The 23927-nt window shown below is 61.4% G+C and overlaps 1 protein-coding gene across 5 annotated transcripts in view; it reads left to right on the plus strand.

Annotated features, from left to right (window-relative positions):
* Positions 1-23927, plus strand: part of TLE2 (TLE family member 2, transcriptional corepressor) — a 32842-nt gene that overhangs the window by 6782 nt on the left and 2133 nt on the right. For 4 of the 5 annotated variants that reach the window (XR_012896676.1, XM_075902552.1, XM_075902554.1 and 1 more), the window contains 12 exons: positions 245-319; positions 711-906; positions 4165-4181; positions 10227-10328; positions 11822-11866; positions 13444-13584; positions 15737-15872; positions 20287-20447; positions 20759-20835; positions 21352-21601; positions 23131-23378; positions 23655-23802. Coding sequence is in view for 4 of the 5 variants with exons in the window: in XM_075902552.1 (XP_075758667.1) it covers positions 245-319; positions 711-906; positions 4165-4181; positions 10227-10328; positions 11822-11866; positions 13444-13584; positions 15737-15872; positions 20287-20447; positions 20759-20835; positions 21352-21601; positions 23131-23378; positions 23655-23802 (1596 nt within the window). In the remaining variant the exon portion in view is untranslated. The remainder of the gene's footprint in view (positions 1-244; positions 320-710; positions 907-4164; positions 4182-10226; positions 10329-11821; positions 11867-13443; positions 13585-15736; positions 15873-20286; positions 20448-20758; positions 20836-21351; positions 21602-23130; positions 23379-23654; positions 23803-23927) is intronic. The other variant, XM_075902553.1, reaches the window with a different exon arrangement.

Consider the following 23927-nt stretch of genomic DNA (forward strand, 5'->3'; position numbering starts at 1 on the left):
TAAGAGGGAGGACCAGGCACCTTGGCTGGCCCAGGACTGAGCTGCGCTGTGCAGGGGGTGCCAGGCTGCCATGAGTAGCGGTGCTGGCAGGACCGAGAGGGCCCCTGAAGGGCTGTTCCCACGGGAGCGTTCCCTGGACTTAGCTCCCCGGAGGGGGCGGCTCGGCGCGGGACCCAGCCCGCCGGGACCCCCAGATCCTCAGTTGTTCCGGGACACCCTGACCCAGCCTGTCTTCCTTTGCCAGCACCAGCAGCAGGTGCTGCAGGCCGTGGAGCGGGCCAAGCAGGTGACCATGGGGGAACTGAACAGCATCATTGGGGTGAGTAGCCCAGCGAGGGGGAGGGGCAAGGGGTTCTGTTCAGGGCCCAGTGGGGCACTCTGGAGCGGGGACGCCTGGCAGAGTAGCCCCAGAGCAGACAGATGGTCCCTGGGCTCTCGCCTGACACTTTCCCCTTTGCAGCCCTGTGCGGAGCAAGCCCGACAGCCCCCCCCACACACGGACACCGACAATGGCCAGATTCCTGCTGCGGGCCCAGGGAGCCGGATCACCCCCTCCCCGCTGCATCCCTCTTTGTGCTCTGCCCAGGGTCTGTGGGCACCCAGGGTCTTGGGACCTGCTTGGGAGCTGGGGGGTGAATCGGGGGGGAGGGTAATTCCTGGGAAGAGCGTCTCCTAGCAACACCCCACAGCCCTTGCTCTTTCTCCTCCAGCAGCAGCAGCTCCAGCACCTGTCCCACCACGTGCCTCCCATCCCGCTCACCCCGCACCCCTCGGGCATGCAGCCGGCCAGCCTGGCCAGCATCAGCAGCGCCTCCGGCCTCCTGGCCCTGTCCGGGGCCCTGTCCGCCCAGTCTCAGCTTGCCGCAAAGGAGGACAGGGGGGCCCCGGGTGCCGAGAACAACAGAGGTAAGGGACAGGCCTGGGGGGGGAAGGGGCAGTTAGCCCTTGGAGGCCTGAAAGAGCGAGAGCTGCCCACGTGCTGGCACAGCATCCTGAGTGCCCGGGAGCTACCGACCAGCAGCCGGGCGCGGGAGAGCGCATGACCCAGCCCCTGCAAGGTGCTTCTCAGCTCGTATTCTGCTGACGCGGCTGCTGGCGTTGCTGTGGCTCAGGAAAGCTGCTTGGCTAAGGAGACCCCAGCCCCTTGTTGTGGGAGCAGAGCCAGGCTGCTTGGGGGCAGGACGGGAAGGGGAATGATCGGTCCTTAAGGCAGCGCCAGGACTGAGACTGATGCTGCTGTTTGGTACCACCCAGCAGCCTCCCACCCAGGGGCCTACAGCAAGGGCAGACGTTACCCTCTGCCCTTTCCCGGGATGCTCTGGCGTGCGGTTGCTGCCTCTCCGGTCAGAGACGCGCCGGACACAGCGAGTGACCGAGAAAGCGAATTAAGTCTCTGGAAGCTCGCGAGGTTGATGCTGGTTCTGACGGAGAGAACAGCAGCATTGCAGTGTGCAAACCTGGACACCTGCGCGTGTGCAGGCATGCCTGGTTGTGTCCATGCGCCCCGACACACGTCTTTCTGTGTGCCCATGAGTGTGCTTGTGCACGCACACGAGTGTACACACACAGAGGCGTGCGTGGTGGGCTCCGCCAGGCAGTCAGCAGAAGGGCTGCTGTTTCTTTGATGCTGTGCCCTGCACATCTCCCCGGAGAGTGCGCTGTGGGTTGCCACCAGCGGCATTAGCTAGTAAAGCGCCTGTGAACCAAACTGCTCCTGACTCCGTCTCCAAATTGCCAGGGGAAGATGCCATTAGCAGCCGTCTCTGTGTGACTGCAGCCATGTGGGCCTGGGGGGGGCTAAAATCCAGCCCATTATCTCCTCCCACCAGCATGGCTGAGGGGCGGGAAAGCCAGCCTTCGCACCTCCCACGCTGTCCTCCCAGGGGGGTGGCTGAGTCGCCCGGCACAGCCCCTCCTTGTGGAGAAGGGGGCAGGGTGTGAACCAGGCAGCGCTGGGACGGGGGCATGTAGCAAACAGGGCTGGGGCAGGGAGGATTCCACAGAAACAGCTTCCCGGCTGAGCGAGGTGGAAATCAGGAAGGAGGGTGGCCCGGCTGTGCTGTGCGTGACACCCCCCCCCCGTCCTGGGGCATCTCCCCTCTCCCTGCTGCAGCAGCCTCTGCCCCTCCTGTGCTGCGCCCTCCGTCTGTCTGTCACTTGCTGTCGCTGCTTTCTGACCCTTCCAGCCTCAGCCCAGCGTATTCTCTGTGTCCATTTGCCACTCGCTGGGCAGAAATTGCTTTGAAAGTGAACGAGAACCAGCCACCTCCTCCTGCCGTCCTCTCCCAGCCTCTCGCCTCTCTGGCTCTGGTCCTGTGTGTGCCTCCTCTCTCTGCCTACCCAGGCGCTCCGTGCCCACCCCCTGCCCGCTGCTGCCCGGTTGCCAGCTCACCCCAGGCTCTGGCCAGGCACGTTGGCTCCATGAGCACGCACGAAGAGCGGTGCTGGCCCGGGTTGGTGACACATGGCAAAGGCGCCTAGGCAGACAGCGGCATGTTAGCCAAGGACCCTCCGCGCTGCTTTCAGACGAGGGTGCCCGTTGCCAAACGCACCAAAGGAACGATTCCATCAGTTTTGGTTTCTTCATACGCAGGGGTCCTCAGGGGCGACTAGTCCATAGATAATGGCAAAAATGATGAAAGGGAAACTGACTTTTACAAATGATCCAGTTTTGCTTTTAATAATGTCAGGTGACGTGAGTGGCACCAGCAATTGTGTCTGCGTATGGTGGGGGGCACGTGTGCATCCCTCCGCACATGTACGTGGCACCAGCAATTGTGTGTGTGTATGGTGGGGGGCACGTGTGCATCCCTCCGCACATGTACGTGGCACCAGCAATTGTGTGTGTGTATGGTGGGGGGCACGTGTGCATCCCTCCGCACATGTACGTGGCACCAGCAATTGTGTCTGCGTATGGTGGGGGGCACGTGTGCATCCCTCCGCACATGTACGTGGCACCAGCAATTGTGTGTGTGTATGGTGGGGGGCACGTGTGCGTCCCTCCGCACATGTACGTGGCACCAGCAATTGTGTCAGTGTATGGTGGGGGGCACGTGTGCGTCCCTCCGCACATGTACGTGGCACCAGCAATTGTGTGTGTGTGTGGTGGGGGGCACGTGTGCATCCCTCCGCACATGTACGTGCAGGCTTTTAATTGTGACAGTGTCTCTTTAAAGGTGTCCCCCCCCCCTTGGAATAAACAGTTGGAAGAGGAGAAAAGCAGGTTTTAGTCTTTCTTGCATAACCCTTTGCAAACCAGAGAGCTAGGCTAATGACTCCTGCACTGCTTGGCCAGATGCAGCGTCGTTCGGTGTCCTCTGAGGGCCGGTGTTATGTTGGATGATTGGCTCCTTTCACCCTTAAAAATCCGGGCAACGCTGCACACGTCCCAGGGGTAATCCTAGTATCTCGGGTGCATTATTCCAGAGCTGGTCCCATTACATCCAAGCCGCATTCTGAGACGCTGATCTCCCTCAGCCCTGTTCCTTTGTGCTGACCAGCGAGGCCTGGGGCGGGTAAATATGTTCAGCTCCTCCGTCTCTTGATTTCTGTCTGCTTCATGCCTGAGCATCTGTTCTCCTGCCAGAGAAGATTGGGACTCTGCTGGGAGAGCCCATTGATCCTCTCCACATGCTGATGCGATCATTACCAGCCAGGCTCCGGATCCGGCATGAGAACGAGCAACATCGGCGCTGCAGCGCGGGCCAAGGTGCAGGGCTCACGCTGTCTCCCCAGGGAACATTTGCTGTTCTTTTCCATGGGCTGGCGCATCCCGGTCTGCAGCTTCGGGGGTCTCTGATTCCCACGCGGGGCCAGTGGGCTAGGCTCCGAGGGGTGTTACAGATACTCTGGCTGTGGTTGCCTGGGGGGTGACTGGCCTGGGTCCTCCCTGCCTCTCCAGAATAGTCTCTGAGACCGGAACAAAGCCCAGCGTGTGCAACAGCCGAGTTCTGTCCCCCAGTATCTGACCCGTCCATTTACTAGTGCAAGGAACCCAGCCCCAGGAGCCGGGTGGCCAGGAATGGCGCTGTCCAGCCTCCCCTGGTTACGCTGGGGGCGCACACCCCAGATCAGACCTCTAACTGAACCTCTTTGTTCTCCCTTTGTGCTTTCCCAACCTGGGGCTACCTACGCACCTGTCTCTTCCTGCCGGACGGACCCCAGAGTGCACGCCAAGCCGGGTAAGCCATGCGCTGGGGCCAGGACATGACTTGTCTGGGCTAGGGATGTTAAACGGGGCTGGACGTGATGACCTTCTGATGTCTCTTCCAGCTCTGTGGTTCTATGAGTCTATGAACATCGGTTAATTGAATAGTCGAGTAACCTCAAATTCGTATCTGTTAGTCGACTGTTCTATAGTCCCTGGGGGCGGGGCCACAGCCAGTGTGCTCGGCCTCTCTGTTGCTGCCTCTGTATCTGAGGCAGCAGTGCGGGGTGCCAGGCAGGAGCTGGTCGGTGAGGGGAGCCGGTTTCAAAACCAGCCCCCCTCAGGGACCGGCTGCCTGTCGTCGAGTGCTGCTGCCTCTGATAAAGGTCTGAGCTCCCAGACTCGGTGCAACCCAGGACTGAGCCAGGCTGCCTGCCCACCCGTCTCCTAACACACCTGAAATGCAGAACCGCAGCGGGGTGGATAGGTCCCAGACCCAGCGCAAGCCAGGACTGAGCCAGGCTGCTGGCCAGCCTGCTAACCAATGTGCTTGCCGGGGCAGGGGGAGGGGAGGAATCAGCCAATCGACTCCACTGTTACTCTCCTGCGTGGGAGGTTTAGCGGCTGGGAGGGAACCAGTGGGAGCCAACAGGCTGTTTCTTCTGCACTTGTAAATTGCTTCTGTCCGCACATTTCCTGGGGCGGGGGCTGGGTTTGCTGTGACGATGGGCAGCCCCTCTGGGGGCAGGAGTCCGTTGCCTTCGTTCCCGTGACTTCAGGGCAGCTGCCACTAGGGAGCTGACGCCAGGGGAATTTCCACCCCTCAGGGGAGCAGTCCCCCATGGATTTCAGTGGAGCGAGGCTGCTGGGCAGCAGCGGGAGATTGGGCCCCACTGACTTCCGTGGAGCTGTGATGGCTTGCACCATCCAGAGGGCCAGGCCATTGGCACCAATGTAGCTACAGCTGTTTGCACCCGCTGAGGAGCTGGCCCAGAACTGGCATTTGCACCAGTGACACCGAGACAATGGCCACATTCCCCAAAGCACTTTGCTTTTCTCTCGCGGGGCTGGGGAGGCCCGGCCCCGTGCGGTGCCTCAGTTTCCCCCGGCTGTCAGAGGAGGGCGGTGGTCCCCACAGGGCTGGAGGCTCAGTTGCCGCCGTCTCCAGAAGCAAAGGGCTCAGGAGGTGCCCAGGGTGACTCGGCCCCTCGGCGCACAGGCTCTGCACTGAGGCGCCTTTGGAAGAGCGGGGCCAGATGCCTGGGTTCTGAGAGCTGAAAACTCAGCCTCTGGCTGGGAACGTCCACAGAGCAGGTTGGCCTTGGCGGGCCACGGAGCCTGGACCCTTCCGCTCCTCTCTCCAGGGCTGGTGCCGGCTGGCAGGAGCTGGGGGGCCATGTGGGAAGCTTGCTGGAGGGCAGCCCTGGGCATTGGCCTCGCTCGGAGCTGGCCTGACGGGGACTGAGCCTGCCTGGGCCTCACCTTGTGCCCTGTGCAGCCCGTCGGCAGTCACTGCCAGGGGGGAGCAGACCAGCCCCAGCACCCTCCTTAGGCACAAGGGACTCGCGCAGAGCCTCCCAGAGAGTCACACTTCCCACCCCCTTCGGGCTCAGACACTGCGAGCCTTAAATACACACACACCGGGGCTGTACTCTATACACACACACACATACTCACGCACGTGTGCCCTCATAGCCTTTCAACACGTGCACACACCCTGAGAGCGTTTCAGCACACACACACACACACACACACACCCCCTGAGAGCGTTTCAGCACACACACACACACACACACACACACACACACACCCCCTGAGAGCGTTTCAGCACACACACGCGCACGTGTGCCCTCATAACCTTTCAACACACACACACACACACACACACACACACACACACACCCTGAGAGCGTTTCAGCACACACACACACACACACACACACACACACACACACACACACACCCTGAGAGCGTTTCAGCACACACACACACACACCCTGAGAGCGTTTCAGCACACACACACACACACACACACACACACACACCCTGAGAGCGTTTCAGCACACACACGCGCACGTGTGCCCTCATAACCTTTCAACACACATACACACACACACACACACACACACACACACACACACACCCTGAGAGCGTTTCAGCACACACATGCGCACGTGTGCCCTCATAACCTTTCAACACACATACACACACATACACACACACACACACACACACACGTTGCCCATGCAGCCATGCCCGTACAATACACACAGTAATACACAGGGGCGGGTGCCTGTAGCTTGCAGTGTGTCAAACAGGATGCCTGCAGTGCACCCTTGTGTCCCCTAAGGAGGATTTCTGGGTATTGGGGTGGCCTCCCCTCCCCCTTGGTAGTACAGTCCTCTTGAGCCATCCCCGTAGGAAGCAGGCAGAGACATGGCTCCGTTCCTGACCTCAGAAAGGGAGAGCTGGGCTGCCCCCACTGACAGCTTCATCCTACTTAAATGTTCTACCCAAAGCACACAGGACGCCTATTCACCCACCACTACAATGCAGCCACCTCTGGGGTGGAGCATGGCAGCTATTTAACAGCTCCCCAGCAGAGCGGCAGTGTGGCTCAAGGTGGAAAACAAAGGGTGATGGAGCCAGATGAAATTCAGGAGGAGCTTTAGGTGGAGTTGGGGTGGGCTGCTGTAAGGAAACGGGGGCAGGGGGAATCAGCAGTCGAGTCTGGGTTGGGACTATACAAAATAAAGGGGCTAAAATCCCCCCGGCTTTGGCAGGCGTGCTCCGGGGGGAAATGTGGGGGGAGCAGTTTAACAGCCGAGGTGCTCAGCCTGACTCAGCCAAGGTTGAGCGCTGCTCCCAAAATAGCCTCTTCCGTCCTTTCAGAGACAGCGTTTCCAGCTCACCCGGTGGGAATGTCCCCTCGGGGCCCCACGCTCCCTGGCAGGGCTGCCTGGAGGCAGATCAGAGAGCCAGTCCCACCACCAGCCCAAAACCTGAGAGGACGCTTTGGAGGGCGCAACCTCCTGGACCCTCCACCAATGGTCCCGCTAATCGTTTCCATCTATGTGTGGAATAAATGTTCTTGTGTGCACTAAGGCATGTGTGAATGTGCACCACCACTAGAAACACAAACCTAGCTGTGGGTAGTCTGCTATCTGAACCGTGGCCACTTGAAATCCCAGAGACTTGGCAGTAACCTGCTGATGGCAGCAGTGGGAGAGAAGGTGTGTTTGAAAAGACCCAGTTCAGGTGTGTTTCAGATTCATGCCACTGAGACATTCCTCCTGGACTAGGAGGACAGGGAATGCTTCGAGGCGGAGGCAGCTTGCGCTGACAGGCACTAGCCATGCCGTGGTATTACATTGCTTTGCGGTTCAGCCTTTCTGGTCTCCAGTGTGCGGTGGAGGAAGGGCGCAGAAGGGTTAGAGATCTGGCTGTGCCCCTCCAGCTGGTGAGTCATTTGCATTGATCCACAGCGAAGGATGGTCTTGAAATCCTTGGGGGGGATGGGAAAAGGTGTGGGCTGGACCAGTGATGTGCTAGGCAGGCAGGCGCCGCACAGGAAGTGCAGTGATTACGGCTGGATTGCTCCACCAGGGATCGATTCCAGACTCTTAGAGGAAGGTGTAAGCTCTTTGGGGCACATACGATCTGTGTTTGTACAGTGCCTTGCACAATGGGGTTGTGGTCCGTGACTGAGGCTCTCGGGCATTACTGCAGTAGAAACACAATCCAAAACAAGCGGGGTGGGCTGCGGGAAAGTCTGCCTGGCCACGGCCGCAGATGAGCTTTTGGTCTGAAGCCGGAGGATTGATGGCCCTTTGTCATTTTCCTCTTGACACCTGAGGCCACCCCTGCTCAGACAAATGTGCAGTCCCTGCAAGCTAGTTGTGTCCTGCAGCAGGGCGTTCTGAGAGTTAACCGTCTGAGGGGTGAAAAGGTCCTTGACTCTGGACCACTTTGAGTAGGGGAGAGGGAGAGCAGCTCTGAGCAAGTGTAAGGTCATGGGGAGGAGACGGGGGTGGGTGGGAAATGCTGAAAACACACAACTCTTGGGAGCTGCGAGTGCCCAACTCCCCAAGAGGAGCCCCCAAAACCCAGGCACCCTAACACCAGAGCCCGCTTAGAAACCCGGGCCTGCCGATATCCTTACGACCGCTGAGCTGGGTGAGGTCGAATAGGATCCTGTCACAGCACCGTCACTCCAGATTTGACACCCGTTCTCTGGGGATCAGAATCCGGCCAAAGCAGGTGTGTGGGGGTGGGAGGAGGAGGAGAAAGTTGATGATATTATCGTCAGAGGAAGCAGAAGCGCCTGATGGCAGGGATAAAGGGATTTAAGGCACCCACGCAGGTTTAGTTACAATCAAATCGACACCAGCCCAGTGCCAATGGGACTGGGCTGGGGGGAGGGACGTGCTGCTGCTCTTGATTTCTCCACGCTCCTTGTTCCAGTGGTGAAGGGGTTAAGGCCAAGTGCAGCGCAAACAGTAGACGGTGGCTGGGGATTTTCCATTCCTGTCATGCCTCATTATCTCCCAAGGGGCGGAACTGCCTTCAAGTCCAGGCACTAAGGGAGGCGCGTTACTCAACTGTTGTTTTAATTTAGCCCCTACACAAACAGCTCTGCACAGAGCCAGCGCTTCCTCGGCTGGGGGCGGAGCAGGGGGTGGCTCTTCTGCCCCCCCTTTCCTTCTGGAAAATGTTTATTTAAATAGGTCATTTATGAGGCCCACCTGCTGCACAGATCTGTCTGCATGTGCTGGCTGGTATCTCTCCTTGAAGTGACCCCTCCCCCCCATCCAGATGCCGGCAGCCAGGCTGCGCTGGCTTTGGCAAGGCTCGCTGCGGCCTCGCGGGGCGGGTGGGCTGATCAGCCCTCTCTCCCGTCAGTGCAAGCGCAGAACCCGCTGTGGAAATGGCATGCGGTGTCTGGACAGTGTCCGTGCCCCGCGGCGGGGGGCATGGGGCAGAGAAGGAATATTGGCATGGGCTTCCGGCTCTTCAGGTTGTTCTTGCCAATGTTCCCTCTACTGGTTTCCATCCCTGTGCAGAATAAATGTTGTTATGTGCACCAAGGCACGTGCAGATGTGCGCACCACTAGTAGAAATATATGCTGCCAGCCATGGGCGCTCTGCTCATCAGCTGGGGAGCCTTTGACGCTGGTGGGTGGCAGCTTCCAGGGAACCATGGGAGCTAAGGGCAGAATGGGAAACTGACGAAGCGATTGGTGAAGGCCTTTTCAAGGAGATCTCTGAGCCCTTGATAACCAGTCAGTGAATTCAGCCTCCTGGTCTCCCCCCTCCGTGGGAGGCAAGTAAAGAGCATCGCCCTGATTGTGCAGATGGGGAAACTGAGATGCAGAGAAGCAGTTTGCCTGAGTCAGTCCAGGACAGAAGTTGGCCTGGAACCTTGGAGTCCAGACTCCCCACCCTGCTGCTCTTGGTAGCAGAACTTGGGAGTCTGGACTCCCTGATCTATGTTTGACCCTTAGACAAAATCCTGCCTCCCTGAGCCAGGAGCAGGACCCAGGAGTCCTGTCTCCAAGTCCCCTTCCCGCGCTAACCTTGTAGGTTGCACTCTGCCCCAGGGGCAGGACTAGAACCCAGCATCCCGTCTCTGAGTACCCGTCTCTCGGGCCAGGAGGATAAAACCCGCCTCCCCCTTTTTATGTGCGGGGTGATTTTGCACAGTGCCAGCTGGCGCGTTTGTGGGGGCAGGTCACAGGGGCTGAGGGCATGAGCTGGCAGGGAGGGGGCAGGATGGGGCTCCCAGGGAGGGGGCAGGATGGGGCCAGTGCCAAGCCACTTTCACCCTGGCTGGCAGGGAGATCGGCTGAGCTGCGGAATCGAAAAGACCCTGGATCCCAAGTCTCTGCCGGCCTCTGAGGGGGGTTCAGATGCCGGGGTCCATCCTCCACCCCGAAAGGAGCTGGGCCACGCATGCTGCCAGCCGTGGGCTGAGCCTGCTCCCCTTGGCCTGCCGGCAGGAAGCTGTGGGAAGTAGCTTGGCAGCTGCTGGGACTCTGGCTGGGCATTAACTCGGGCTCCTCTTGATTTGCCGGAGCAGAGCATTTCCGCCTCCCCTCCCGAGAGCCTGCAGGACGAGGAGCGGCCGGGAGGCACGGGGGTCAAGCGGAAACGGGAGGAGAAGGACCTGCCAGGACATTACGTGAGTGCGGTGCAGGGGACGCGCCAAGAGAGGCAAGGGGAGGGGCCTGCTCAGCCGTCCCCAGACTCTCCCGGTTCAGTGGGTAGGGCACCGCGCTGGGCGTCTAAGGGCCGGAGTTCTAGTCCCGGCCCTGCGGGGTGAGGAGCCGGATGCCTGACGGGAGGGAAGGCTGGGGAAGTGAATCAATCGGGCAGCATCCCTGGGCAGGGATGGGCCTTGCTCACAGGCATCACTTGGCTTCCATGTCAATGAGCCAGATTCTGCTGGGGCGACCTGTCGTTGTGCCAGTTTCCTGGTGAGAGTCCGGCCCGCGGGTGGGAGCGCGTGCATCCCAAGAGAGAGCCCTGGGTTGGGGGACGTCCCTGATGCTGTAGCCACAATGGGTTTGCTGGGGCAGTCTTGGTGCAACCGAGACCCCCCCCCCCCCCCCCCCACATACACACAGGAACCTGGGGGAGCTTGAGTCCCTACTGGAGTCTTTGGAGGCAAATGGAGAAGAGCTTGGGCTTTGTCCAGAACAGAATCTCTACTCCAGCCTCTCTCATTAGGGGGTCACATAGACAGGTAGCATTGCTCAGTGGTTAGTGCACTGGACTGGGGCTTGGGAGACCAGCATTCTTTTCTGACCTGCTGGGCGACCTTGGTTAAGTCACATTGCCTCTCTGTGCCTCAGTTTCCCCTTGCTCTGTCTGGTCTAGACTGATTGCAGCCTGACCATCTCTCGATAGTTGTATGTACAGCACCCAGCACAGCAGCGCCCCAGTCTCAGCTGAGAGCGTTTGGCTCTGCGCTAACACTGCTAACGATTATACCCCTGCCCTGCCTGTGGCTGTTTTTAATGTTGGCTGGAGGCTGTGGGATTTGTCTCCCAGATGCTGCAGGTGCTGTGGGGGAGAAAGCCGAGAGATGATGATTATAACAAAACCAAAGTTCCACCTGCTCCAGTGCCGATGGGGGTAGGAAATAATGACTCTGCAGCGCTTTGTAACCAGACGGGACTTTTCAGCCTTATGTACTAGCTTGAAAGTGCTGCAGAAAATATTTGGGAAACCGCCTTAAAAAAGAATTCCACAAGGAGACCTTAAATCCGAGGGACTTGTGGGTCTCTGCTCAGCTGACAGACTGCTTTTGTGGGGTCAGATCCAAAGCCCCTTGAGTTTGGCAGGGAAACATTCCCCTCGTTTCCATGGGTTTCAGGTCAGAGAGACATGCCAAGAGTGTGGCAAGATCATAAATACCCCTTGGGTTTTTCTAGTGGTTTCCATCTCTTAACATAAAACAAAGGACATCCGTCTCATCAGTCCCATTTTCCAGATGGGGAAACTGAGGCAGACAGCGGTGCCGTAACTGCCCAGTGGCAGAGCTAGGACTAGATCCCAGGTCTTCTGAGTCACACTCAAGTGCTTGAACCACTAGGCAACACTGCCAAGATCTGGCCTGTGTCGGTGTTTTGCTGTTTTAATTGTTCCTTGCTCTGTTTCCCCCACTGGCAGGACAGCGACGGGGATAAGAGTGATTATAACCTAGTAGTGGATGAGGTGAGTGAGAAGTTTTTAATTAGATCTCCTAAGGCCATGTCTAGACACGCAATGTATATTACGGTAGCGGTACTGGTACAGCTCCAGTCCAGGATAGGTCAGTATAAAAGTAACAGCTACTCCGAAAGGGGAATGAACTCGAGTGGTGTATGGCCCCGCTCGCAGCTGTCCCCATAAAACCATATCTGGGTACTGGTCTGAAATCTGTGTCTAGACCAGGCCTGATGGTAAGTGACGGCAACTCCTGGGCAGATTCACACCTCTCACGGTCCAGCGAAGAGCCACAAGAATGATGAAAGGTCTAGAAGCCATAACCTGGGAGGGAAGACGGAAAGAGTTGGGTTTGTTTAGTTTGGAAAAGACGACTGAGAGGGGACGTGAGAGCAGTTTTCAAGTACATCAAAGGGTGTTACAAGGAGGAGAGAGGAAAATTGTTCTCCTTGGCCTCTGAGGACAGGACAAGAAGCAATGGGCTTAAACTGCAGCAAGGGAGGTTTAGGCTGGACATGAGGAATAACTTCCTACCTGTCAGGGCAGTTAAACCCTGGAATAAATGGCCCAGGGAGGTTGTGGAATCTCCACCATTTGAGATATTTAAGAGCAGGTTGGACACACACCTGTCAGGGATGACCTAGATCCGTGTTCCCTGGCATACCGGTGAGCCGCGGGGCAGTCGGAGATGGGCCGCGGAGAACAACAGAGTTCAAAATGGCCACGACTTTTCCCCCCCCCTCAATAATCTTCCCCCCAACCCTATATATATATATATATATATTTTTTTTTTGCTCAATAACTTTTCCCCAGCCTCTTTTTTTCTTTTTTTGCTCAACAAAAAGTCCTTGGTGTTCCTCATAAAAACAATTGTTGTTTGGGGTTCCTCCGTCTTAAAAAGCTCAAGAAACACTGATCTAGATGGTGCTGTGAGGGCAGGGGACCTCTCAAGGTCTCTTCCAGTTCTAGTGTTCTAGGACTCTACGATCACAAGTCTTGTGATTTTTGCTGGTGTTCGAGAAGCCCCCATTCTGGAAGTCACGTGAACGCATCAGAATCAAGTTTTCTTTAAAAACAAACCAACCAACCCTCAGTTTCCAGCCTTCCTGACTGTGGGGAGAAGCTGGGACACGAGACCTCGGAAAGGCAAAGAGAAAGAACCCCAAAGTTGTTATTTAAAAAAAATCTCACCATGACTTTCTGGGCACGTGAGGTCGGCAACCTGGAGGTGTCTGTCCTGGACACTCGACTGATTTGCAAACAGTCATTTTGTCTGCCTGGTTGATTATATTGTAGCCAATCAGCAGGCGTTCCCCACTTCTCCCAGCCAATTGCATTAAGAGAGAGCAAGCGAGAATGAATGTGGCTTTGCAATTTGCCTGGGCATTGAAAAGACGAGCCGATTTTCTCCTGAACTTGTGTCCCTCTGCAAAAGCAGGGCTGGATTCTGCTCCCCCACCTGCGTAGCTCTGACGCTTGGGCTCAGACCGGCAGGAGGAGAGCCGACTGCTGCTGGCCCTGCTGGCTGTCTGCGCTGGGTGCCAGTTCACTCCTTTCTGAAAGCTCTGTCGTCTTTCCCGCTGCAGGATCCGCCGTCTGAGCCCAGCAGCCCTGCCCATGCACCCAGCGCCAAGCTCCCACCTGCCCGCAGGGACATGCCAGAAAGCCCTGCCTCCCTGGCCTCCAGCCGGAGCACCACACCTCTCAAAGGGAAGGACCAGAGCCTGGTAAGGTGATGGGCTGCAAGCTGCAGAGGCTGTGGGATGGGGAGGGGACCCCCAGTCTCGCAGGGGGCACTGCCCCTGGTGTCTCTCCTTGCTGCAGCCGAGTGCCTGGCCAATGGGTCTGCGATTGGCACCTTGCAGGCGAGGTGCCGGGAGGTGCCCCGGCTGAAACTCTGGGTCAGGGAAGGAGATGCTGCCCCCACAATCCCGCCTGCTCCTTTCCTCATGACAGGCAACTGCGTGGGCCCCACTGGCCCTTAACCCCTCAAGCCCTTCGTGAGTGCCCATCCTGTTACTCCCTGCCCCCCACGTCCCTGGCCCTGCCAGCCACCAGGAAAGGACCCTGCCCCCATCCTGCACTGCATTTCCCCCAGCACCCCACATCCCCATGCTGGTTCCCTGCCCAGGGGGCCATGGACTGGCAATGGGGTAAGCAGGGTGTGGGGGGCACAAGGGGCATGCGCCCCCAAACGGAGTGGGCAGGAGGGTGCCAGGCCAGAGTCTCTGGGCGTCTGGGGGAGGCAGGAGTCTAGCGCAGCAGAAGGGGTCAGGCCCCCCCACACACACTCACCGGCAGGAGGAGGTGGGACTGCCCCCATCATCAGCTGGGTCCCTGTTGCTCTGCTTCCCCCCCACCCCTCTCATCTCCCAGGCTGCATTGCTCAGGGGAGGGGGCTGGGAACGAGGCGGGGCCAGGGCGGAGGGGGGTTGTCCTGGCCCTTCCCTGAGCTGGGGGGGCAGTGACATGGCCAGTGGCCCCCTCTCCCCAGTAGCTCCTGGTCGTTGGAGGGATCAAGTCGGGCTGGCCAGGTAGAGAGATGGGGGAGGGCGCGACACGCTGGGTTTCTCCTCCTGACACTCCCTTCCTGCCCATGCTGCCAGGGTCCTTCCCTCCGGCTCCAGCCCTGAGCGCCTGCCAGAAGCCCAGGAACCAATCCCCAGAGGGTTAACCCTGCAAGCCACAACACACTGCAGTCACCCCGCTCAGCATGGCCCCTGGAGGGCCTCCCCGCACTCCGGGTTAAGGGCGGGGGAGCGAGAGGGAAGGCTTGTGGGGGCTTTGCTGCCTAGTGGTTGGAGCAGGAGGGGCCTAGGAGCCAGGACACGCGGGTTCTGTTCCTTGCTCTTTACTGACTCGCTGCCCCTCCTTGGGCCAGCCAGTTCCCCGCCCCGGGTCTCGCCTCAGCCCCTCCGTACCACGTGTAACGCCTGGGGGAGCACCAGCAGGCCCTGACCAATGAGCCTAGTTCGTGAATCCTGCATCCCTGCTATCGCTGGTGCCCCCCCCCCCCCCGCGGCCTGGCAGGCGGCGCGTGCCGGTCACGGCGCTGGTCACTGGAGCCCGGCTCTGCAGGTATTTTCCATTCGGCTGCCTGCAGAATTCCCCTGGGCTGCGCCGCGTGCTGCGCAATCCATCGATTGGCCCCGCGGCCGCCTGCTTCGCCGATTGAAACATCAGCAGGCGAGCGGCCTGGGAGCGAGGCTATTGATTGCACCGTCAGCCCTAGCCTAGCTCCCACGGGGAGGAGCGAGAGGGTCCAGCAGGAGCAATCTGCCGGCTGCAGGGGTTCGGGAGCCTTGTTAGCGCTGCTGGCCTTTCTCTGGGACAGTCTGATTGGGGCAGGCAAAAGGACCTGAGTGGTGTGAGCTTTGCAGCCTCCACTTGGATTTCCACCCGAGGAAGGCAGATCTGGGATCGTGCAGCGGCACCGCCAGCAGGGCAGGGTGGCTGGGAGAAGGGCCCCATCCTGCAAGGGGGCTGGTTGTCAGAGATGGGCCCCATCCTGCAAAGAGCTGGTGTGCGCAGCCCGGGGGTGGGGGCTGCCTGCAGTTGCTCTGTGTGGGCATTACATGGAGGGGGGGTTCTCTTTGGGAGTCAAAACTCTGGTGGTGGGTGTCCCAGCTCCGGGCAGGAGGGGGCTCCAGTCCTAGGGGTGGACGCTGTGCGAGGGGCTGGGAGCCGGGACTCGTAGGTTCTGTACCAAGCCCAGCCACGGAATCTCTTTGTGAACTTGGACAAATGTCACTGCCGCGCTGTACCTCAGTTTCCCACACTGGGGTGGTGAGAGGTTTCATGGGAGCCAAGGTCGCGTTTGGGGGTTCTTGGCTAGCAGGGCACCGTGAAAAATGCCTCCCTATCTCCTTTCCACTGTAGAACGATGTCTCCGCCAACACTCCCGCCTCCAAGTCCTCCAGCTCCTCTCCACCACGGGACTCCGTAACACCCGGCCCCAGCTCGGCCTCCCACCTCCGGCAACTTTCCTCCAAGCCGCCTGCTACCGACACCATCAGTGAGTCTCTCTAAGGCGTCTGTGTCCTTCTGAGACACTGCCTGGCCTCATCACAAAGCACATGTGTGCGTGCAGGAGTGGGTGGTGTTCTGTACACATCAGCTGATGCAGTCACCCATGTACAGAGCTCTGGATTTCCACCTGTATCACAGCCAATTTTATGAAAGTGATTCTGCTGTGGAATACAGTGTGTCAGTCACTTACACTGACAGGCATGATGCATCAAGGTGCCGGGAGCCTGCTGTGGCATGCAAGGCCCTCCTTGCTTCTCGGGTCTGGGTCCATCATATGGTTTGTGTCAACTGGTGGGTCTCACTGCTGCAGGAATTCAGAGCCACAAAAATTGAATCTGTATTTTGGAAAGGGCTCCACATTGTTTTCTGACTAATCATATTTCTGGTTCTGCATGTGAAAACAAGGCTGAGCAAGGCACATTGGCTGGTGGGCTCAGGAAAGAGCTGGCAAGGGAAGGTTGTCTTTTAGGGACTGCTCTGCCACAGACTCTTTGCATGGCCTAGAGCAAATCATTTAGGCCCAGATCTTCAAAGGCACCTAACTCAAGTGTCTAAAGACCTTTGAGTATCTGGGCCTTAAGCTCCCTGTGCCAGCCGTGAAAAAGAGATTTCAGGCATTTCATCTCCTGTGTTTGCGAAGTGCCTAGTAACAAAGGGCCCCCGGGGTTGGGGCAGGTGGGACCCTGGGATAATGATACAATTATTGGATCCTAATGTATTTGCCTCCCCACCCAAGGCGAATGTTGCAGGAGGGCCGGGGGAACCGGGGAGGCCGGGGGGGGCCGCCTCTCCTTCTGGCACATCAGACCCTGACCCCTCCCAGAGACCAGGGTGCTGTGAGCTGGCGCCGGATTTCTCTGTGGGGTTGTGCGTGTGTGGGGTGGATTTCTCTGTGGGGTTGCGCGTGTGTGGAGTGGATTTCTCTGTGGGGTTGTGCGTGTGTGGGGTGGATTTCTCTGTGGGGTTGCGTGTGTGTGGGGTGGATTCCTCTGTGGGGTTGTGCGTGTGTGGGGTGGATTTCTCTGTGGGGTTGTGCGTGTGTGGGGTGGATTTCTCTGTGGGGTTGCGCGTGTGTGGGGTGGATTTCTCTGTGGGGTTGTGCGTGTGTGGGGTGGATTTCTCTGTGGGGTTGCGCGTGTGTGGGGTGGATTTCTCTGTGGGGTTGCGCGTGTGTGGGGTGGATTTCTCTGTGGGGTTGCGCGTGTGTGGGGTGGATTTCGCTGTGGGGTTGCGCGTGTGTGGGGTGGATTTCTCTGTGGGGTTGCGTGTGTGTGGGGTGGATTTCTCTGTGGGGTTGTGCGTGTGTGGGGTGGATTTCTCTGTGGGGTTGTGCGTGTGTGGGGTGGATTTCTCTGTGGGGTTGTGCTTGTGTGTCCACAGCAGTGGGGAGCAGCCCGTGGCCGCGTGTGGCCCATTGGGTTCTACGTGTGGCCCGCGAGATGTTTGGTTGCCGTGGCCCCCGTGCCACTTTCCACGGGCTTCTGTCCATAGCTTCTCCCTACCAGTGCGACTAAAGGGACACGCACGGAAAGCCCGGGCCCGGGAAGCGAGGTGCAGGCTGACTGCACCCAGCGCTGACCGTGAGAGCCGGGCACTGCCCCTGCACCCAGCGCCGACCGTGAGAGCCGGGCACTGCCCCTGCACCCAGCGCTGACCGTGAGAGCCGGGCACTTCCCCTGCACCCAGAGCTGACCGTGAGAGCCGGGCACTCCCCCTGCACCCAGCGCTGACCGTGAGAGCCGGGCACTCCCCCTGCACCCAGCGCTGACCGTGAGAGCCGGGCACTCCCCCTGCACCCAGCGCTGACCGTGAGAGCCGGGCACTCCCCCTGCACCCAGGGCCGACCGTGAGAGCCGGGCACTGCCCCTGCACCCAGCGCCGACCGTGAGAGCCGGGCACTCCCCCTGCAACCAGCGCCGACCGTGAGAGCCGGGCACTGCCCCTGCACCCAGCGCCGACCGTGAGAGCCGGGCACTGCCCCTGCACCCAGCGCCGACCGTGAGAGCCGGGCACTCCCCCTGCACCCAGCGCCGACCGTGAGAGCCGGGCACTGCCCCTGCACCCAGCGCCGACCGTGAGAGCCGGGCACTCCCCCTGCAACCAGCGCCGACCGTGAGAGCCGGGCACTGCCCCTGCACCCAGCGCCGACCGTGAGAGCCGGGCACTTCCCCTGCATCCAGCGCCGACCGTGAGAGCCGGGCACTCCCCCTGCACCCAGCGCCGACCGTGAGAGCCGGGCACTCCCCCTGCACCCAGCGCCGACCGTGAGAGCTGGGCACTCCCCTTGCACCAGTCACAGCGCCGACCGTGAGAGCCGGGCACTGCCCCTGCACCCAGCGCCAACCGTGAGAGCCGGGCACTCCCCTTGCACCAGTCACAGCGCCGACCGTGAGAGCCGGGCACTCCCCCTGCACCCAGCGCCGACCGTGAGAGCCAGGCACTCCCCCTGCACCCAGCGCTGACCGTGAGAGCCGGGCACTCCCCCTGCACCCAGCGCTGACCGTGAGAGCCGGGCACTCCCCCTGCACCCAGCGCTGACCGTGAGAGCCGGGCACTCCCCCTGCACCCAGCGCTGACCGTGAGAGCCGGGCACTCCCCCTGCACCCAGCGCTGACCGTGAGAGCCCGGCACTCCCCCTGCACCCAGCGCTGACCGTGAGAGCCGGGCACTCCCCCTGCACCAGTCCCAGCGCCGACCATGAGAGCCGGGCACTCCCCCTGCACCCAGCGCCGACCGTGAGAGCCGGGCACTCCCCCTGCACCCAGCGCTGACCGTGAGAGCCGGGCACTCCCCCTGCACCCAGCGCTGACCGTGAGAGCCGGGCACTCCCCCTGCACCCAGCGCTGACCGTGAGAGCCGGGCACTCCCCCTGCACCCAGCGCTGACCGTGAGAGCCCGGCACTCCCCCTGCACCCAGCGCTGACCGTGAGAGCCCGGCACTCCCCCTGCACCCAGCGCCGACCGTGAGAGCCGGGCACTCCCCCTGCACCCAGCGCTGACCGTGAGAGCCGGGCACTGCCCCTGCACCCAGCGCCGACCGTGAGAGCCGGGCACTCCCCCTGCACCCAGCGCTGACCGTGAGAGCCGGGCACTCCCCCTGCACCCAGCGCCGACCGTGAGAGCCGGGCACTGCCCCTGCACCCAGCGCTGACCGTGAGAGCCGGGCACTCCCCCTGCACCCAGCGCTGACCGTGAGAGCCGGGCACTCCCCCTGCACCCAGCGCTGACCGTGAGAGCCGGGCACTCCCCCTCCACCCATCGCCGACCGTGAGAGCCGGGCACTCCCCCTGCACCCAGCGCTGACCGTGAGAGCCGGGCACTCCCCCTGCACCCAGCGCTGACCGTGAGAGCCGGGCACTCCCCCTGCACCAGTCCCAGCGCTGACCGTGAGAGCCGGGCACTGCCCCTGCACCAGTCACAGCGCCTACCGTGAGAGCCGGGCACTCCCCCTGCACCAGTCCCAGTGCCGACCGTGAGAGCCGGGCACTGCCCCTGCACCAGTCACAGCGCCTACCGTGAGAGCCGGGCACTCCCCCTGCACCAGTCCCAGTGCCGACCGTGAGAGCCGGGCACTCCCCCTGCACCAGTCCCAGCGCTGCTCCGGGGCAATCCGCACACCCTGCAAACTCCTGCCGCACGCGGGCAGAGAGCGAAAGGGCCCTGGGCCGGGAGACTGGCTTGTTCTGACACTCGGCTGCCCCTGCAAGGCAGGAGGTCACTGGTGCTCCCGCACTAGCCTGAGCTGCCCAGCGCCGCGGCCCCAAGGCGTTAGATGCCCGGGGCTAGTTTCCAAAGTGGGATCTGAGCAAGGCATGGAGACCTGGCGCCCTGGTCTATGCTGCCCAGTGATGCCGGCGGAAGGGCGGGGGCTGGGCGTGGATCTCGATAAGCCAGTGGGACCCGAGAGGAGAAATCTCCTGGGCTCAGCTTGGAACTCGCTTGCTTAATTCCGTCGGAGCCCGGTTTAGAGGGATTTCAGAGCCTCGCCATCCAGGGCAGGAAAGGCCGCGTGGCTCGGGGCCGCTGGCCTGGCACTCACAAGACCTAGCTGCTATTCTTGGCTCTGCCACTGATCCACTGGGTGACCTTGGGCACGTCCTGCCGCCAGTCTGTGCCTCGGTTTCCCCTCCTCCCCTTTGTTCACCTTCCCTGCGACCTTTGAGGCTGCAGCTGTCTCACCGTGTCTCTGTACAGCCTGTAGCACAGCAGGGCCCAGACCTCAGCCAGGTGCCTCAGTTCATGGTGCCGCTGTGGTACTGCACACAAGCTCTTGACTCACAGAGCTGGCTCTCCGTGCGCCCAGGCTCAGCCCCAGCTGCCCATGGCCCACACTGGGGCAAGGTGGGTGACAAGCACCCAGGCGTGCTGCTCACGGCTGCCTCTCTTCTCCCGCCCCGCAGCTCTGCGCAGCCCCCTGAGCGTGCCCAGCACCTACCCAGCCTCCTTCGGGGTGGTGCCTCACGCCACCCTCAATGGGGAGCTCGCCGCACCCAGCACGTACGTGAGCATCCACCTCTCGCCGCAAGTCAGCGGGACGGTGATGTATGGACGGTCCCCTCTGGTGAGTCGCGCCGGTGCCCGCGCAGCCCCAGCGGGGGGACTGGGTGCAGGGCATGGGCCAGTCTGCTCCCATGGGGCACCTCTCCCCGGTGGAACGGGGCTGGCCGGGGCGCCCTGCTCCTGGCCCAGCTGTGCAGCCCGCAACAGCGGAGCAGAAATTGGCCCTTGGGAGGGACCCTGGTGTCAGCTGTGCCCCCCGCCCTGTGATGTTCCTGCAGGAGAGGGCGTCCTCCCCCAGCCTCGGTGCCGGGGGTCCCTACGGCCCCTCCCCGGCGCGCCGCTTTGTGGACTGTGCTCCCTTGGCCTTTGCAGGTGGCTTTTGAATCCCACCCGCACCTGAGGGCGTCCACGGTCTCCTCCTCTCTGCCGGCCATCCCCGGCGGGAAACCGTAAGTGCAGACGCCTCCGGGCAGGGGCTGAGGGCGGGGGGGGGTGGAATCGGTGAGGGGAGGTGGCAGGATACGGCGTGTCCAAGCTGCCACTGGCCTATGGCACCAAACAGGCCATGGCCACGCTGCTGCTTCGGGGAAGGCTGGCCCAGTAGTCGGCACCGTGGTGAGACTCCGTATCCCTGGCGTCGATTCCCTGCTGGGCCCCCAACTCCCTGGCTGAGTTGCTGCCTCGCTCTCGGACTCAGTTTCCCTATTGGGATGCTGAGGTTTACAGGCCTGCCCTCCCTCCTGGACCAATACACTACAGCTGGCCGAGGCTTACCTACTGCGACAGTAAGGGGGCTGGGTATGTACCTGCCTGGAGCGGCCCCTCCTCTTCCAGCCTCCCCTGGCAGGGAACCCTAAGCACAGCCCACTGGAAATGACAGGACAGAAGGGGCTGAGCGCGTTATGCCCAGGAGGGCTGCATGTCTCTAAGCCCTGCCAGCTCACCCGCCTCTCCTGCTCCTCCAGCGCCTACTCCTTCCACGTGAGCGCCGACGGGCAGATGCAGCCGGTCCCCTTCCCGCCCGACGCCCTCATCGGCACCGGCATCCCCCGGCACGCCCGCCAGCTGCACACCCTGACCCACGGCGAGGTGGTCTGCGCCGTCACCATCAGCAGCTCCACGCAGCACGTCTACACGGGGGGCAAGGGCTGCGTGAAGGTGTGGGACGTGGGGCAGTCTGGGGCCAAGACGCCTGTGGCGCAGCTGGACTGCCTGGTAAGGGGGGGGGGGCGGGTGTGCGGGACGTGAGCTGCAGAAATGGGTCAGGGCTTCGTCCTTAGCCCGGCAGGGACGCAGGGAGGAGGCTGCTTCTGCTGGACCCAGCATGCTTCCTTGCTGCCCTTGAGGACCAGGTCCCTAGTGGGGAGGTTGCCATGGCTGCGGGGACGCCAGCCGAGGATTTGGCCCTGTAGCCAAAGGCAGGTGCTATGCACTGGAGATTGTCAGTGTAGTGAGCTGGCGTGGCACCTTCCCAAGGCCCCTGCTGTGGGTCCTAGGCTGGGCCTTGCACCCACCGAGGGCTGGGCCCTGCGTGGGTCCCGCTCTGCTCCCCCAGGAGCGTGTGTGCAAAGCCCAACCTTCATGTCCCCTGCCTCAGTTTCCCCACGGAGCCAGCACAGGAGCCTTGCCCACATAGTGGTGTGAAAGGGCGGGGTGGCGCTGAATGCGCGACTGCATCCTCAAGACGCGGGGAGCAGCAGGGCCTGGCATGGCTCCGCCGCTAGAAAACCCTGGTCACAAGCAAAAGCCATTAATAATTGAGCTACCCCGGGGCCCTGCTCATTAGCACGCCAGCGACGCCGGCGCCTGCCCTGCCTGGACGGCGCTGCGCAGCGGGGTGTGACGGCTCGTCCCTGCAGCACTTGGGGGTGTCCCTGAGCATGGGGAACAGCTCAGGCTCGGCCACGTGCAGAACCGCCCTGGTGTTTGGGCTCCTGACCTGAGCCACAGACCGGGGGAGGGGCGCGTGGCGGAAGCCGGTGGCCTAAGCCAGCTGTGCAGGAAATGCCCAGTCCAGTGCAATTCCTCACGCCCTGGGTGGCCCTGCCAGTGCCCCAAGCGTGGCAGGGCTAGGCCTGCAGCAGCGGCAGCCTGAGGGCTGGTTCCGCACAGCCAGGCCGGGCGCGTTGCAGGAAGGGTGGGCAGGCTTTGCTGTCCCTCCCATGCCACAGCGTAATGGAGGGTAAACAGGCCAGTGTCCATCGCGGGGCGCTGGCAGCCTCAGTCACGAGGAACAACCAATGGGCTTCTGTAAGGAGTTGGCCGGGGCTACAGGAGAGTGGGGTTAGTTCCTCGCTCTGCCACAGACTCTCTGTGTGGCCTCAGGTGAGTCATTTAATTGTCCTGCCCCTCATGGTCTTGACACAGCCAAAACCCCCAGGCCGTTTTGCCAAGGGCTGTAGCCCCCTGGCAGTGGGCAGGACACGGGTCAGCTTGGGGGTGGCAGCAGAGGTGGGGACCTGGGACTGCTTTGGAGTAAGGTCGAAATTGCTTCAGGGCCTGCAAAAGTTTAGAGCCCTGCAGGGGGAATTCCACCAACCTCCACTGAGGCCTGGCCCAGGCGCCTCCTCCCAGGACAGGTGGCACTGGGCAGGCACAGCCTGTGGCTGGCACCTGGGGGCTGAACCAAAGTCTGCTGACTTCGGGGGAGACGTTCCCCTGAGCCTTGAGGGGCACTAGATCGCCCCCCCCCACACACTCTGCAGTGACTGGCTTCATGGGTGCTGCTCCCGCTCCGTCCCCAGAACCGCGACAACTACATCCGGTCCTGCAAGCTCCTCCCGGACGGGCGCAGCCTCATCGTGGGGGGCGAGGCCAGCACCTTGTCCATCTGGGACCTGGCCGCGCCCACCCCCCGCATCAAGGCGGAGCTGACCTCCTCGGCGCCCGCCTGCTACGCCCTGGCCATCAGCCCCGACGCCAAGGTCTGCTTCTCCTGCTGCAGCGACGGCAACATCGTGGTGTGGGACCTGCAGAACCAGACCATGGTCAGGTGAGCCCCCCTCCCCCGCACCTCCACACAGCCCCCCCGCCGGGCCAAGTGGGTGACCCCTGGTGCTTGCAGCTGGCTGGTGCTGCTCACACTTGGGGTGAATGGGCTGCGGGTGTGGGCCCTGCAGACCCAGACGCTGGTCAGGTGAGCGCTGGGCATCCCTTCCCAGGATGCATTGCGGCGCTGCTGGAGAGGGGAGGTGCTGCCCTGTCCCTGGCCACAGGCCCCTAAGCTGCAGCAGGCGACGGCGCCTGACGGCCCCTCTCTCCCCTCCAGGCAGTTCCAGGGCCACACGGACGGCGCCAGCTGCATCGATATCTCCAACTACGGCACCAAGCTGTGGACGGGGGGGCTGGATAACACGGTGCGATGCTGGGACCTGCGGGAGGGGCGCCAGCTGCAGCAACACGACTTCAGCTCCCAGGTGGGTGGGCCATGGCAGTGTTCCCTCTAACGCCTTCCATCCATGTGCGGAATGCATTTTGTTGTGTACGCTGATGTGCACGGCGCAGCTTACGGGGAACATTGGCCAAGGGGCACCAAGCGCCG

This window comes from Pelodiscus sinensis, chromosome 19 (assembly GCF_049634645.1).
Source record: "Pelodiscus sinensis isolate JC-2024 chromosome 19, ASM4963464v1, whole genome shotgun sequence".
Lineage (NCBI taxonomy): Eukaryota > Metazoa > Chordata > Testudines > Trionychidae > Pelodiscus > Pelodiscus sinensis.